Here is a 16,603-nt window from a genome sequence, read left to right as displayed (position 1 = left end):
TGGCATTTATCGACTAACAGTATTCATCCTTTGACATATTAAGTCTGTATTCTGACTTTAAAGGCAACAGAAAAACAAACTAGATGAGAAAATCAGGACCAAAGATTCTGAACTTCCTAATAAGAAATCCTTGTTGAATAATTAATCTCCAGGGAGCTCAAAATCTTCTAAATGGAAATCAAATAAGGATCAAAGAATATCACTTTGCAAATGTGAAAAAGAGAGATAAAAGAAACGATCACAAGTAATTTGATAAGTTCATGATAAACTTGTGAAGTTAAACCATTCCTCCAAACAATTCAGGATCAATTCAATAAAACCTCTGTAGACAAATGAGAGTAAACTTTTCTTCTGTGTGGCCAGAAAAAAAGATGTGAAGAGCACCCTTTGAGAACTTGGAGCTGTGGAAGAATGACCTAATATACCCTTGTTTGGTTATTTCCAGTAATTATAACAAGTAAAGACTGCAACAGTATACATTAAGGACTGAAAGTAACTTTTAAAGCTGATTTTGCAAGTTGCTCTGGCATGTGGTTCTCTCTAAAAATCAAATTTGTAACTACAATTCCTATTTTCCTCAAGATTAAAAAAAAAAAAAACAAATTTCAAAAGTCAAGGAATTTCCATTGAAATATACATACAAAATTCTGCTTAGGAACTATGACTGTAACATGCTTAGGTAAGAATGGACAGTTAAGCTGAAATAATTCATAGATGGTAAACATTTAGATACTAGATACATTGTCTATTTTTAATCTTAAATTATTCTGGCACATGTAATAAACAGCCTCAGAATCAGGAAGATGTGGGTTTGATCCTCACCTCTGACATATGTTAGCTGTCAAACCTTGGTAGAAGTCACTGTAATTTCTCCTCGATAGCTCTGGGAGGTCCCAAAGTCTAAGTTGCAGAACAGGTGACAGTCTACACTGGCAGTAGAAATCTCTTATTACAATTCTATTTTATTGCAATGAATCATAGGCCTGGTTAAAAAAAAAAAATCTTACCTTTAAATTTCCTTCCAGGTCTAAATCCCTATGTATCAGAAAAATTTCCTTTTTTTCTTTTTGGGTAGAAAAAGTATTCTTAATCTGAGGCCTGTGAACTTGCATTTTTTAAAATGTTGACTGTATTTCAATGTGCTTAAGCAACAAATACTTATTTCTAAAGTGAGCTATGAAAGTTTTATCAAATTTTCAACCTGCAATAATTTGGTTCAACATTACCTAAATTGCTAGATCTGGGGAACTGTTAATATTACATTGGAAAAGATAATGTAATTTGAAAATGGAATCATTTAACTCTGAGACAACCAATAAATACTCCCTTGCTTTAGAAAGCAAAACCACTTCCAGGATGGGTGGTTAGCAAAATGCCAACACTTCGATTTCAGGCTGATATTATTGATACTCAAGACTTTTCTGGTTAAATAGCACTTCGCCTGGCACTGCTTCAGCCCTCAAAATAACAAGGCCTGGACTTCATGCTGTTGTAATTTTCAATTCAGGCTGCTAATAAATGGCAGAAGGCCACAAAAATGGTAGTAGAAGATTAAAAACTTATATTGGCCTGATGGCCTTTTTGACTCTTCTCATCTTCCAAAGGGTGGCCAGGAACTATGATTGTAACAAGCCAAGTGCTCCAACAAAGGAGAGATTCATTTCAATCACTACAATATTTGCTGCAAAGATCAAAAACATCTTGTGCTGTCTATATTTATCTGAAAAGGGAAAAATGCCAGATGTACTAGAAACCTGAAAGACTGGGGAAAAGCACATTCCCCAGGGCCTTTCTAGTTCAAAATCAGACAGTGAAATAAAGTTCCCAAATAAAATACATAAAGCTTCATACAAAACTTTAAAAAATCTCAACAGCCCCAAATTTTTAGGCAAAAATATGGGAAAGAATGGAATCGGTTCACATAAAGGAATCAATAAATAGAGATATTAGGGTGGTATTTTTCATAGAGAAAACCAGCAATCAAGAGAAAGTCCCTAAAAGCAGTGTTTATTAACACAGACTAGTAGTCCCTAGAGAAAGGGTGGGATTAAACAAAGGACTCAGAGAAATTTCTGTTTGCTTAGTCTTTTTCTCCCAAATTCTAATGCAGATGTTATCAAAACCAAAGTTACAAGTCTTTACCCATTGAAAGGTTTAAGGAGTCTGACAAGACAATAGAGAAATACTCCTCTTTTTCTCTCTCTCTATTCCACTCAGCTCTTGTTCTGTACAATGCATTCCTGCTAAGGAACACTACTGAAACCTAATAAAACCGATTTCCAAAAGAGATCACTGTCAAATAATTTTATTTAGGAAGAATATACCACAAATGCCACTCATCTTTCTAGAATTTATTTCTTATTATTACAGGTTTTAGAATCATAAATTAGGTTTTAAAATTCTTCTCTTTCATTTGGCTGTGATGTTCTCTTAGCAACAATGGGATAAAGGGAGGCATTGTGATACAATGGTCCAAACAGAGATGTGAAATAGGAAGCCCGAGTTCCAGGTTTCCTCTTGGCCATTCAATTTAGCTGTGTGATTTAGATGGAACTTAACTTCTCATCTATAAAATAAAGATTTTGGTTTAGATTACCTCTAAGAGCATTTTCTAATTTTTATATATTCTGATTCAAGCAAGATGTTAGCTAGCAGGGAGGTCACATACAAAGGCCATGTTGTTCAAACATTGCTTTTCATATCCTAAACCTTTGTGAAATGTAGTCCTGGAGATGATCAAACGGAGGCATATACTAAAACATGTCTAGTTTCACCCATTTTATTTTACAGAAACCCCCAAAAAACCTTCTTTAACTGGTTATAGTGGAGGAACTTGGAATTCCTTCTCTTAAGAATTCTGGCCCTTAAGGAGGTATTTCAGAGAGTATATCAGAGAAGGGGAAGTATAATGCTAGGAACTAGGGGATCTAGTTTTTAGATGTAACCCTTAAATAAGTTACAATTTTCTAGGAAACTCAATGACTTCATTTATTTTTAAAAAAATGATTAGATTGGAGTATGCACTACATTGCTGCTCAAAAATCTGAGCAGAGTGACTGAAAATGAAGATAAAATTCTTTGTGTTGGGCCTATGCTTTTCCAATCATTGTTCTTCTGCCCTATTATAAATCTGTGAAATGAAACAGTTCTCCCTTCTGCTTTGTCTGGACAAACATTACTTCTGCAGAATTGACATGAAAGTCTCAAGCACTATTTATGATGATGTCTTAAAATAAATAGCTGCTAAGACCATAGATTCAGTAGGGTGCTTCTTAAATCTCTCTGAGCCTTAGCTCCCTTGGGTAATAATTTTTAAGCAATTTACCTCATGATTTTATGAAATGCTACATAAATGTGAACAATCTATTATCATCATTATTATTTCCATCTGAAAGCACATAAAAGAAACAAGCATAAAAGGAAAAAGATGCTGGTTTTAAGCATAATAATTGACTTTTTGTAAAATGCAGAAAAATTTAACAAGTTCTCTACCTGTGTGGCTTTTTTCCAAAGATAATTCCTCACATACTGTGCATAATATTTAAGTACTGTATATATTTTTCTTACTTTTTTGTTTGTATTATTTGTTTGTATCCATTACTTTGGATGTTATTGTGATACTAAGAAAATTTTTAATTTGGCATCCCTGAATAGCTTTTTAAGTTTTCAAGTGCCATTACATTTCAAAGTCTCATGGAGCTTTGTTAGCTTATAGCACTCTAATATAATTTTTAAGTATTCACTTTAGATAACAATGTTTGTATTTGTACTATCATTGAACAAAGATGATTTGTTTCTAAAGTACTGAAGAAAACTATAGGCATCTAGTGCTTATGATTACTATGGAAACAAAATGGCACCTCTCTAGCTTCTGAGTTCAGATGAATTAAGACCAACAATCTCTCTCAAACCATTAAGTGAAATCAAAACACTAATTGGTGCAATCTTCTTGCCTTAAGACAACAAGTATGTAAACCTCAGTTTGGTGAAAAATATACCTATAACAGATACACCTGGGACTGTTGGCTGTGAGTGGCTTTTACTTAATGCTTTAAATAGTATCTTATTTTAATCCCCAAGACCTTTAAAATAAAAATAAAGACTCAAGGGATAAAACAAGCCATCCTGAACAAGAGCCCCCCCAATGAGCCCATTAATTATAATAAATACAGCAGCTGAGCAAAAACATTTTTCTGGTGTAGCACTTTACTAATTAATGGATTTTCCACAAATCTTAACATCTGCTGCAATCACTTTGGGAGCACCTGAACACAAAAAGATTACTGGTTCATCCTAATCTGTGAGAAAGAAAAAACTAGCCCTCTTACTGACAATGAGAAGGATCAATAAAGTTGGGAAGCTGAAAGAAGAAGATGTAAACAAGACAGAGTGATGTTAGAGCTGAGGCTGCCTTCCTTTGTAAAGGCAAAATTGGCTGAGAATTTAGTTAGCTGAATCTTTTTTTTTTTTCCACTTTAGTCAACTAATGTTGCATGCAGAATCAAAGCAAACGGATTGATCTACACGCCAAAGTGGCAAAAGAGAAATATGGGAGCATAAAAGTCAAGGCAGAATACAGTTAAAATAATTTAAGAATCTTAGATATGCTGGTGAGCTTTGAATATCGACTAATGAGAAGACTTGCTGAAAGCCTGGAGCCAGCTAGCTGTGTAATCTGATAAAACCCAAGTGCCATAGTATTACATAATATATACCTGGAACCGGAGTGGCAAATAGTCTTCACAGAGATCATCCCACAACTCTTGCAGATCAGAAATCTCCAGGGAATAGCCCACAGGTGTCTTGGAAAATGGTTTCACAGGCCTACTTAGGAAATTGGGACTACTTCCATCTGCCATGAGATGGCCAGGCTTGGCTCCAAGAGGACTGGATTTCACTGGTATAGGAAGCTTGCTCCCCCGGGGGCTCTGGATGGGCTTGTAGTCAAAACCTTTAATCATGCTAAGAGCAAGTTCTAGTTTGTGGCCGCACGTGTACTGGTTGGCCTGGTCATCTGAACAGCAATCACACTTTGGGAGCTCTTTACTGCTTCTCTCCGTTTCCTCATCCTTCTGTTGTGGAAGGCTGGCCTGTCCAGTAGCATCCAGCGATTCCACAGAGGAACCAGGAGTTCCCTCTTCCATACTTTCCCCATCAGCTGGGACCTTTGTGCTTGGAACGTCTGATGGCCCAACCTCTGACAAGGCTGGCTCTTCAGTACATATGCTGGTGGACCACCTGGTGGAAGAAGGCCCGTAGGAGATGCTTCTGGCTACCTTTCGAGGTACCTTACAGATAGCTTCGTAGTCAGAATCAGCCACCCTTAAAGCAGCACAGCCCCTACACCTCCTGGGCCTGCTTCCGGGGCCCTCTGACGCGTGGCAGCTGTGCGATTCGTGGTTCTGGTCCTCATTTTCTGCCCAGCACTCAAAGCCGGAGTACGCAAAGTCTTCCTGGAGCAGCGCCGTGTATCGGACGTCGGGTAAGCTGGAGATATCCACGGTCCCGTTCCCTACCTTGGCCTCGGTGGGGGGCTCCTCGTTATTCTTCCTGTACATGCTGGCGATGCAGAATTTGAGGCGATCCTTCTCAAGCAGCAGCTTCTGTAAGCGCTCGATGGAGAGGGCTTCGATGCGGGCGATGACCGTGTCGAAGCGGTAGATGCGGTCCAGCATGAAGGCGCACTTGCTGCAGGCGAACTCGCCTCTGCCATCGCGGGGCACGTCCTTGCCCAGGACGTGGGACAGGAGGACCTGCAGGTTGAGCTTGGTGGCGGTGTGGAAGATCCAGCGCCGCTGATTGCCGCACAGCTCCCGGGCGCAGATCCTGCACGTCTCCTTCATTGTCTTGCCCGGAGGGTGCCCGGAGTCGCAGGGATGGGGGGGGGAAAGGATGGGGGCCGGGGCTGGGGGCGGTCACTCGCTCCGGGGGCTTCGCGCCGCCGCCGCTCCGTGGCTCCTTCGCCCGCCCTCCATGCCTGCGCGCGCCCGCTTTCCCCGCGGACACACACCTGTGCCTCCACCTGGGCGCGCCTTCCCGCCGCGCGCGCCCCCGCTCTGGGTACCACTCGCAGGGAGCGCGCGTCCCCGCCCCTCGCGGTCCCGCGCCCGCCGGCGGGAGGCTCAGGGGGATGCGGAGCGGCGGCGGCGCCGGCCTCCTTCCGAGCCGATGGTCCCGGCTTCGGCCACGCAGCCCCGGGCGCGCCTTCCGCCCTCTCCTCCTCTTCTCGCCGCCGCCGCCGCCGCCGCTCCCGCTCCGGGCCGCCGATGCCGCCGCCGCCGCTAACGTTCCAGCTCAGAGATTGAGCATCAGATTTCAAGATGGCGCCAGCAGCCCCCGCGCTTGCGGGAACCGCAAAGCGCTTCTGGGAGTTGTAGTCCGAGGGGCTGGGGATGGGCTTCCTCGAAGCCCCCGCGCGCCCCCTTCTTCTCTCTCTGGGCCTCGGCAGCGGCAGGGACGAGAGTGAGGTGCGTTGCCCCCTCGCTTCTCTGCCTAGAGAAGTCCCAGACTCGGCAGGCTGAGTGTCTCGGAGCTGTCAGTCTGGGGCTTGCTCCTCCTGCCTGCGCAGGGACGAGGGGAGGAGAGAGGGAGAGAGAGAGCTCCCTCCTCCCCGGCGGCGGGGACAGCCAGTGCCACGTACCCCGATGCGCGCTGGCAGCGCCCTGCACCGCCTCCCCCGTCCTGCTCAGACCGTGCCCGGGTGTCGTCCCGGACAGCGCGCACATCCCGAAGTGGGCGCTGCGCATTGGGACGGACACCTGCTGGAACTGATCTCGGACCAGCCAGGAAAAAAGAGAAGGCGAAGACTTTTCCTGGGCGTGGGAGAATAACGTAACCCACGCAGCCCGAATGAAAGCATCCTTGCACGGGCAAGCCTTTAGCGAGGTTCCCCCCAGCAACCTCCCGTGCGACCGGGCGTGCGTTCTGACCGAGCGAGAACGGATCTGGAAGGGTAGCCGCAATAATGACCGTAACAACAGTAACCGCAGCATCTCCCCAAGGACTGCAGGCGTTTTACCTACGTTATCTCGTTTGGTTGTTAACAAAACGCAGAAGGGGCCAGCGAGCCCAATTTAGGTCTTTTAACAGAAAAGGACATCTGGAGGGGGAAAATATATTCTCTTTGGGAGCCACAATGGAGCCAGATACTCGTTATCTAGAAAAGGTCATTAAATCTGGAGTAAGGCTGGAGAGTTTTAGTTAAAGATTAGCTTAGGCACCATTCGGTCTGGTTAGTTTTCTTTTAAACTCATTTCTGATTACCTTAGCCAGGTTTTTTTTTTTTTTCCTGAATGTTTTTTATTCTCTTTTCTCTTGTTCAAAAAAGATATAGCCATGGAAAACCTACTCCATAGAAAGAGAAGAGGGAGGTGAATGCTATGGTAGAAGGGGAAAATGCATTGGAAGTAGATGTGACCTATTTAGATTTAGAAAGGGAAGGGAAGAAAAAGATCATCCAAGAAAACCTTATTGTACACATGAAAAAAAGAAAGGACTTGTCCAAGATACTGCAAATAGAAAATGGTAGGGGCAGGACCAGGAACCAAGCCAAACTTGTAGTACATTCCCTACTTTCTGCAATCTAGAAATTCAGGTCACCAGACTCTTGGTGCTAGGGAAATCAGAAGACAATCCCTGGAGTTGAGGGTTCAGTGATTAGAGAAAGGCTGGTTTGTTTGTTTGTGTTTTAATGATAAAGTTGAAAGCTTTGGAGACCAAAGATAAGTCTTCTGATCCAGTTCCAAGGAGGAGCAACAATCAGGAAAAAGGCCTGGGGCTAGTTCTTTCACAAATGGAGTCGTTCTCCAGGGCAAGAATACTGGATTTGGCTAAATCTTGGGTTTGATTCTTGGCCCCATAGTAATCACTTCAGAGGAAAGTCCCTTTTTATTTATTAAGCCCCTAGTACTTGCAAGATATTGTGCTAAAGTACTTTATAAATATTATCTCATTTGATTTTCACTACAACCTTGTGAGGTAGGTACTATTACTATCCTCATTTTTGTTTAGTTGTTTTTCAGTTATGTTCAACTCTTCCAGATCCTATGTTTGTTTTTTTGTTTTGTTTTGTTTTTTTTGCAAAGACACTAGGGTAGTTTGCCATTCCATTCTCTAGCTTTTTCTTTCTTTCTTTCTTTTTTTTTAACATTTCAGCTGCAATCAGAATCCATCTGTTCCTTATCTGGACATAGATAGCATTTTTCTTTGTGAGCCCTTTGTTCTTGTTTGGGTCATTATAGTTGATCAACACACAATGTTGCTGCTACTGTGTACAATGTTTTCTTGGTTTTTCTGTTTTACTTTGTATCAGTTCATATGGGTCTTGCCAGGTTTTCCTGAAATCTGCCTTCATTTCTCATTGTCCAATAGTCTCCCAATATATTTATAGACCACAGTTTGTTTAGCCATTGATGGGTGAACAATTGATGGGCATTCCTTCAATTTCCAATTCTTTGCTACCAGGAAAAGGCTGCTATGAATATTTTTGCATATGTTGGTCCTTCTCTGGGTGAGCAAATGAGGCAAACAGGGGTAAGTGATTTGCCCAGGGTCACACAGCTAGTAAAGTGTTAGAGGTAGGATTTAAACTCAGGTTTCCCTGACTCCAGTATACTGCCTACTTCTCTGGGATTCAGTCTCTAAGATGAAAGTAATAGATAAGAGGACCCAGTTGCAGCTTATTACCAGTGGCAATAGTAACTAGCTCAGGAGATAGAACAGGAGTCCATATCTGGGGGTCAACCTATGAAATACCAAGATTTTAAGGGTTTTGTGAACTTAAATTTTAAAAAATTAGTTTTTTCATTTTACAACTTGTTTTTTTTTTTTTTTTTTTTTTTTTTGGTAATCCTATAAATTTCATTTCATATATCTAGAAACATTCTTCTGAGAAGTATTTCATAATGAATGGGATAAACTGAGTGAAGATCTCTCATGGGAATGTGGCCTTGAACTATGACTTGAGATCCTTGAACTATGATTTGAGACTGAAAAAACAAGTTGAACTATAGCTGAAAAGCTGTATGTGTTTGATTGTCTTGGGTGAACTTTTCCCCTCCTGTTCCTCTCCCTCCCCCCCCCCCCCCCCCCCCCATCTTAATTAGCATTTAATACTTCTTTTAAAGTCGAAAAAGATGGCTTTGGGAATTGGGTAATAGAATTCTCTCATCCAAGAATATATCTGTTTGTATAACAGTTCTCTAGAGAAATCTGGATTAAGAGTTTGTTATTTATTGTTTCATTTCTGGGATAGATTTGTGTTTAGAGTATAAATCTAAGCTTGGATTCCCTCAGACAATGGGAGAAAAGGGAGGGAGGAGCTTCTGTGTTTTGCAGTTTGTGCTTTGCAGTCCTGTAGTGATATCTTGTCTGTTCAGAGTTGTCTTTTCTCATGAAATCATAATACGTTCTTTTTTTTTTTTTTTTTTTTTTTGCTTTTTACCTGAGTCTCTGTTTTTAATTTGGGTAAGGATCACTGTCCCACATAATAGGCTTTATCAGACTGCCAACAGGGTTCATGACATATATAAAAAGTTATGAACTTCGGAAATAGAGATTCCAGATCCCAAATCCTACCTCTGATATTTATTGACTCAATTTGAGTAGATCACTTTAACTTTCTGGGACTCAGGTTTTGTTTTGTTTTGTTTTGTTTTTGTTTTTCCTGCAAAATACAGGGATTGGGCCAGATGGTTCCTTCAGCCTTTAGCTATCTGATCCTATGCTTAAGATTGATTTTTGGTCTGATCCCTGTATATTTTTCAATTCAATAAACAGGTTTGTTTGTTTTTTTAAGTACTTCTTATGAGAAAGGCACTGTACTTAGTTTGGTGCTGCTCACATCCATTTTAATAATTGCACAGATTATATAGCACTTTGTTTTGTTGTGCCACAATTCTCTTTTATTGTCCTGACTCAGTTTCCCTGAATTGTTCTGCCTCAATTGTTCTGCTCAATCCTGTAAAACCACCTCTCCCTCTTAATCATCAGAATATTTGATAAAAATAAAAGATCTTATATTTTAGAATATCAGAATACCTCTCCCCATCCCAATGAGAATATCAAATACAATTGGAACAAGAGGTTTGGCAATTGTTAATGCTGTGAAGTTACCCATGTATATATCCTGTAAATTAAAGGCTATTAAATAAAAAAAAAAGAGAATATCAAATACCATTTTATCAAGATACTTCCCCCCATCCTGTCAGAGTCCCGTTCCTGATCTTAGCACTCTAACTCCGACCCTGTCTCTGTCTATCCCCTGTATGTGAGCCACGTGTATATATGTCATAGAGAATTCATATTGTTTGCTGGATTCTTGGAGACGATAGTCTCATTCAACCCTGGCACCAAACCGTGAATCCATTTGGTCCCAGTAAATCTCTCCCTTTCAAATAAAATATTAAAAACTTTCTAATTTCTATCTTGCCTCAGTTTCTCCGGCATTACAGTTTTATAGGTAATTTTCTTCACAACCCAATGACAAGAGAGAGTATAACTATTATGATCCTCATTTTACAGGGGATGAGCCCCAAAATTAAGTGCCTTGTCTAAAGTCACACAGTTAGCAAAAAGACAGAACAAGAATTTGAGACCTAGTCTTCTGTTTGCTGCTCTTTCTGATGAGGTTTAGATTTGGGGTACCCAAATGAAATTAGAGTTACTGGTGGTCAAGGAGTTAAATAAGGTCTAGTGATAGGTTTGGGGTTCAGGGAATCAAATGGAGGGATTTGTCTCTCCTGCAACCCTTTGGGATTCTGCACAAGCATAGATTCTCTGTAAAGGAATTTACAGACTCGAAAACCTAGATTGATAAAAGAGGTTTATTATGGGGATTGGAAGTAAGGTTAAAGTCTTGTTAAGGAAATAGGTGAAGGGAAAGAGAAGAGGGCACTGGAAAAGAGTATTCCTGTGGGCAGAAGCTCCTTGGGGTGCCAAGCATGGTATGGCTGGCATGTTTGGAACCTCTGCAAAGAGAGGGTTTTAGTTTGGCTCTTTTATAATAGGAGGCTTTGGCTACAAGCTGAAGAGGGCTCATGGGTGGAGTCCCAGGTTAGCTCCTCTCTGGGTTTCAGTTTGGGCTAGAATTTGAATTGAATTCAATGGGTTTCAGGACTGATCCCACCCCACCCAGATAACAAAGATGAAGCTGTTTGTCCTTGGGGTGGAGGCAGAGTTGAAGGAGATTTTCTCCTTTAAGGATTTTTAGAGTTTCAGGGTCCCCTTTTCATTTCCACTAAAGCAAAAGAGAAATCCCCAGTAAGTAGATTCCTAGCTCATCCCTGAGAAGAAGGCCTCGAGTGCCCCAGTATGAATGCCTTGTTTCCCAACAGAGAACAGATACTTTTATAACTCTGCTGTTCTAAATTTTAGACCCCAAAATAGAGTTCTAAGATTTGAAAGTGGGGTTTGAATGCAATTGCAATAAATTGCACAATCTGTTTCCTTAGAGGCTCAATCTGGTATGCAAATATTCCAACCAGAGTATCATCATATTCAACTACAGAAAAACCCCAAACAATTTAACCTATATTGGATTGCTTGCTGTCTTGGGGAGGAAGAAGGGGGAAAAAAATTGTAACACAAAATTTTCCAAAGGTGAATGCTGAAAACTATCTTTGTATGTATTTGGAACAACAAAATACTATATCATTTAAAGAAATAAATGCTTATTGAATTAAAGAAAAAGAAAAAAAATAAACATTACTAGTAGTTTCACTTGGGGGGGGAGGGGAGGAATTAAGGTTAAATAGTTGGAGAGAGCTGGGATCTTAACATACCAGCCCTGCCCCTAACTTCTGGACTCCTAAACTTCTGATGTTTCATTCTGAAATTTCCCTCAAGTCAGAGCCTCCTCAAGTCTTATCAGTCTGCAAAATCTACGCCCATCCCCTATAGGAGAATTCCTTCTCTGATCTCCATTTTGTAGAGGGGCCTAATTTGGCCAGACTTTATACCCTTCCTGGTTCAACCCTGTACTTTCCAGTTTCCATCTTCCTACAGGTTCCATTCCTGACTTCCAAGTTTTAAAAACAAACCCCAGGAAGATTTGATCTCCATCTCCATTCCTACTCCCTGCTCTCAGCTTCATTTCAGATAGTTTCCCATTATTATAATATAAACTCCTTGAGGCTAGGAACTGATTCTTTGTTTGATTTTATATCCTTGACTTTCACCTATTCCAGGTAGACAGTAAATGCTAAATAAATGCTTTTTACCTCCCTCTATTCCTTACTTCCAATTATATCTTATTAAATATACATATCACAGCTCTGATACCAAATCAAAGCAATTCAATCAAAGGTTTGTCAATATGAAATATATTGTAAGGAGGATCCTTTTTTCTAACTCTGAAATTCTGTGAAATACCCAAGATAAAATTAAGTAGTAGCATAATCTCCCATGATTATTTTTGCCAGTGCCCTTGTTGTAAAAATTCAAGTTAAGACACGTTTGACAAGATTCTTCAGAAATGCAGCTGTTGATCTGTGAAATAGGGAGTATGCTTTGATCCACCCTGACTGATAGAAGGAATGGCAGGGTATATTCAGACCTCACTAAAGCCCTCATGTATACATAAAAATAATCGCAGGCACAAGACACAGATTGAAGCCACTGCACGGATTTTCAATATAAACCAGGTATGCCTATATTTAAAAGAGCATTTCACTAATAACACTTCACATTTGCCTGGTGCTCTACCACTTAACAGACCTGTTTTTTAATCACAACAGTCCTGCAAAGTAGGTTATATAAATATTGGTGGTTGTTTAGTAGTTTTCAGTTGCTTCCACCTCTTCATGAGTCCATTTGGGATTTTCCTGGCAGAAATACTAGAGTGGAACTGAAACTGTGACTCTGTTGGTATAAGAAACTTCCTTTGCTAATGCCTATCAAAATCTCTATAATTTATTTTATGGATTCTTAATTTGAGGTTTGCTAATCATATTTCAGAGGGTAGTGAACTTAGATGGAATAAAAAAACCCAATCTCCTTATGTTCACTATAAATGAAATTGAGAGTCTTTCAATTATGTGCTTTCAAGTAAGCATAGTATTACTTCATTAGAATACCAAAGGGATGCATTACATAAAAAGTGAAGAACTCCTGTCTTGATGTTTACTGGCAGTAGAGGTATCAAATTTGCTTCACCATTTCCTGGGGCAAATAAGGATAAGTGACTTGCCTAGGATCACACAGCTAGCAAGTGTTTGAGGCTGGATTTGAACTTAGGAAGAGGAGTCTTCCTGATTTCAAGACCAGTGTTCTATTCACTGTGCAACATAATTACCCCTCCAATCTACTATTTTTCCCACTGGACTACAATGTTGTAGAAGCAAAGTACTTATGTTATAAAAAGGTCTCTGTCTTCACAGCTGATAAATCTTCAATCTTTATATCTGATTGGGAGTCACCAAACATTAGGCTGATATAAGGATGCAAGATATCATCAGACTAGGGAACTCCCTCCACCTGGAGATTTGACTTAGATAACATTTAGGGAATTGAAGCTTACAAAGGTTTTAAATGATTTCTCCAGAGAGCTAGTGTAAGAGGGATTTCACCCAAACTCTTAAAGCCAGTTTAACTACTATGCCACTGCCTTTATAGTGTAATCTAGAGATTGATAAATGACAAAAGACAAGCTTCCCAGAAGGGGGAATTTTTGAAAGGATCAGGCAGTCAATAAACACTAAGCCCTTCACCAAGTACCAGGTACTGCTCTAAGCTCTGGGAATACAAACATAAAAAAAAAACAATGCCTACCTTCAAGGAGTTTACAATCTAATGCTTGAACCTACATATTGTCTTCAAGTATTACATAAATGTTGGATGTTATTATTGTTTTAACATTGATGAATTAAATTGGACCTATTTTGTAATCATTAAGAATTTGGAACATAACACACAAAACAAACAAACAAAAAACCCCCACGTTTATCCTTCCTGTTGCCATATACCTAGAGCTTTTTAAATCTGAAAATGATATCTATTTTAAAACCAAAGTTAGATATACTGTAAGGAAGATACTAAAGGGCTTTGTTATTATTTAGTTAATTCATGAAGGGGAACTAGATGGACAGAATTGACATAAGACGAGAAGTAAAATAATTAAATGTAATAATAGTCAAGTCAATAAGTATTTATATACCTTATATGTAAGGTATATAAATATGCCTTATATATTTATTAATTACATTAATAATTATATATTAAGGTATATTTGTATACCTTATAAGGTATACTTTATATATATATAAAGTATAGTAAAAAACAAAGAGTTTTCTCATACATTATCTCATTAGATCAGGCAATAGCCTTATAAGGTATTGAGATCTGGCGCAGGGCAGGGAGTTGTGGGAACCCCCTTCTGGTATTGAGGTCTAGCGCAGGGCAGGGAGTTGTGGAAACCCCCTTCTGGTCGACACAGGACCTTAGTAAATGAATTTACTAACCAGAAAAGTTAAACTGGCAAAAGAAGTTTATTATTAGAACTGAGAAGTCAGCTTTTGCAGGCTGACTTTCTTAGTGGCAGAGTTCTGACAGAGAAGTAAAGATCTAGCAGAGAAATCCCGACAGAGAGGTAGATAGGGTTCTGTTAGGGAAATAGGTGAGAAAGAGAAAGAGGGAGTAATGCTGAAAGAGAATGTCTTTTCAGCAGGCAGAGGGTCCCAGCTATGCCAAGGGGAGAGAGAGGTTCCTTGGCATGATTAGGTCCTCTGCAAGGTCTTGGAGCTAAAAACTTGTTTTATGGGCAGCTCTTGGCGGGGGCTGGGAGCAGTTTGAGCTAGAATCAGAATAGAGAATCTTGGAATTGATTGAGTGTACCTGGACTAATCTCCAACTCAATAGAGTTGGATAGAAATCTAGATCTCCAGCTCCTGCTAAGTAGGGAGTGGTCCTGAACTCAACTAGTCCTACCCAGATAACAGAATTAAACTACTTTATCTTGATTCCCTGGGACCTGTCTCTCAGGGGAGAGCTTCTCTGAGGGAATTTCCCAAGCTTTTCCCTCAAAGTCTGAGAGAGAGTGAGAGTTTTGTGGCTCCTCCATATTATTATTCCAAATAAGTAGCAATTCTGAGCCTAAGGTAAATTCTTTTGAAAAGGTAGAGAGACCCTGTAATATTTGAAACCCACCCTTGGAAGAAACTGTACAGGTTGAAGTAGGGAATATCTTGCCTGACAGTTTCTAAATGCTTCCATAAAGATGTGGGGGACCTTGGCACAGGGCAGGCAGAATATCATTTTTAACATTGCCAACAGTGGCAGGAAAGATATATAAATATATATATAGATAGATAGATAGATAGAAATAGATAGATATGAAAACTGGATGTCATTTATCCACTTGCACCCTGAAACAAAGCCCTGGTGGTTTCACTCGGGTTACACTTCAGGTACAGATGAAGAAACTATTCAAAAAGGTTCAATGATTTGCCATTGTCATATATATGGTAAACAGCAGAGATAGATCTTCTGACACTAAGTTCAATCTTCTCTTTAGACCAGCAGTCCTCAGAGCATAGTCTGAGGGTCTCTAAAACCCTTTCAGGTAGTCCATGGGGTCAGAAAGGTTCAGTGACTTGCCAGTGTCATATAGGTACTAAACAAGAGAGAGGTCTTCTGACACTCAGTACAATGTTCTATTTAGTTCTTAAAGTATAGTCTGGGGATCCCTGAGACCCTTTTAGGTGACCCATGATGTCAGAACTATTTTCATAGTAATATTGACATTTTAATTTCTAACACTGTGAATTTCAAAATATATAACCCAAATAAAAGTTCTCTGGGTAGCATTCTCTATAATTTTAATTTGAGAGTATAAAAAAGCCCTTTGAGAACAGCTGCTTTAGATTATATCCAGGATTCCCAACTCTTAGGCTAGAAACCCCAAGAAAAAAACAGTTATTACAGAGTCTATCAATCCTCATCTGGTCATTACCTATTTTCTTAATCAATAGATGCTAATGGAAGTTGATCAGGTGACTAACCCAATTTGATAGTTAGTGGGTGGTGAGCCTTTGTTTGCAACTCTTGAAAGTTCCTTCCTTTAGAGGCTATGGACAATGCCCATTGACATCTTAAGAGGAGAGAAGACAATGCTTGACTAAATCTCACTGACTGGCACTAACCTGAGATGAATTGATTCATTTGGAGCTGAACCCCTTGGGAATTTGTTACCTTATATGCTTATAGAGGATATGAGAACACTGTTATCCATATTTATAGGAATCTAGACACCAGCTACATTTGGTCATTTTTCCATAGAGTAACATAGTAAATCAAAAAAAGATAATGATTTTTCTAGGGCAGTTTCCAAGATTGGACCTGGTTAATAATAACAACAACAACAACAACAACACAGCTGGTGCTATAAGTCACTTTAAGGTTTATAAAATATTTTACAAATTTCTCATTCCATCAAGTCTATGTGAAGGTAAGTACTATTATTATCTCCATTTTACATGTGGGGAAACTGAAGCAAATAGAAGTTAATTGACTTTGCCCACATTCACACAGCTAAAAAGTATTTGAGGTCATATTTGAATCCAGATCTTCCTAACTCTACCATTCAATCCACTGTACCATCCAACTGCCT

The 16,603-nt window shown here is 39.9% G+C and overlaps 1 protein-coding gene across 7 annotated transcripts in view; it reads right to left on the bottom strand.

Moving 5' to 3' along the window:
- NBPF7 (NBPF member 7) overlaps window positions 1-16,603 on the bottom strand; it is a 226,138-nt gene that overhangs the window by 88,025 nt on the left and 121,510 nt on the right. For 4 of the 7 annotated variants that reach the window (XM_031967400.1, XM_031967398.1, XM_031967401.1 and 1 more), the window contains exon 1: window positions 4,716-5,843. The exons of 2 other annotated variants lie outside the window; for them this stretch is intronic. In XM_031967400.1, coding sequence (XP_031823260.1) covers window positions 4,716-5,843 — 1,128 coding nt within the window. Of the gene's footprint in view, window positions 1-4,715; window positions 6,078-16,603 lie in introns of those variants that run through there. One more of the 7 variants, XM_012549653.3, reaches the window with a different exon arrangement.

The sequence above is a fragment of the Sarcophilus harrisii genome, chromosome 4 (genome assembly GCF_902635505.1).
Source record: "Sarcophilus harrisii chromosome 4, mSarHar1.11, whole genome shotgun sequence".
In the NCBI taxonomy this organism is placed as follows: Eukaryota; Metazoa; Chordata; class Mammalia; order Dasyuromorphia; family Dasyuridae; genus Sarcophilus; species Sarcophilus harrisii.
The sequence above is the reverse complement of the archived record's forward strand: the minus strand, read 5'-3'. Positions and strand labels throughout refer to the sequence as shown.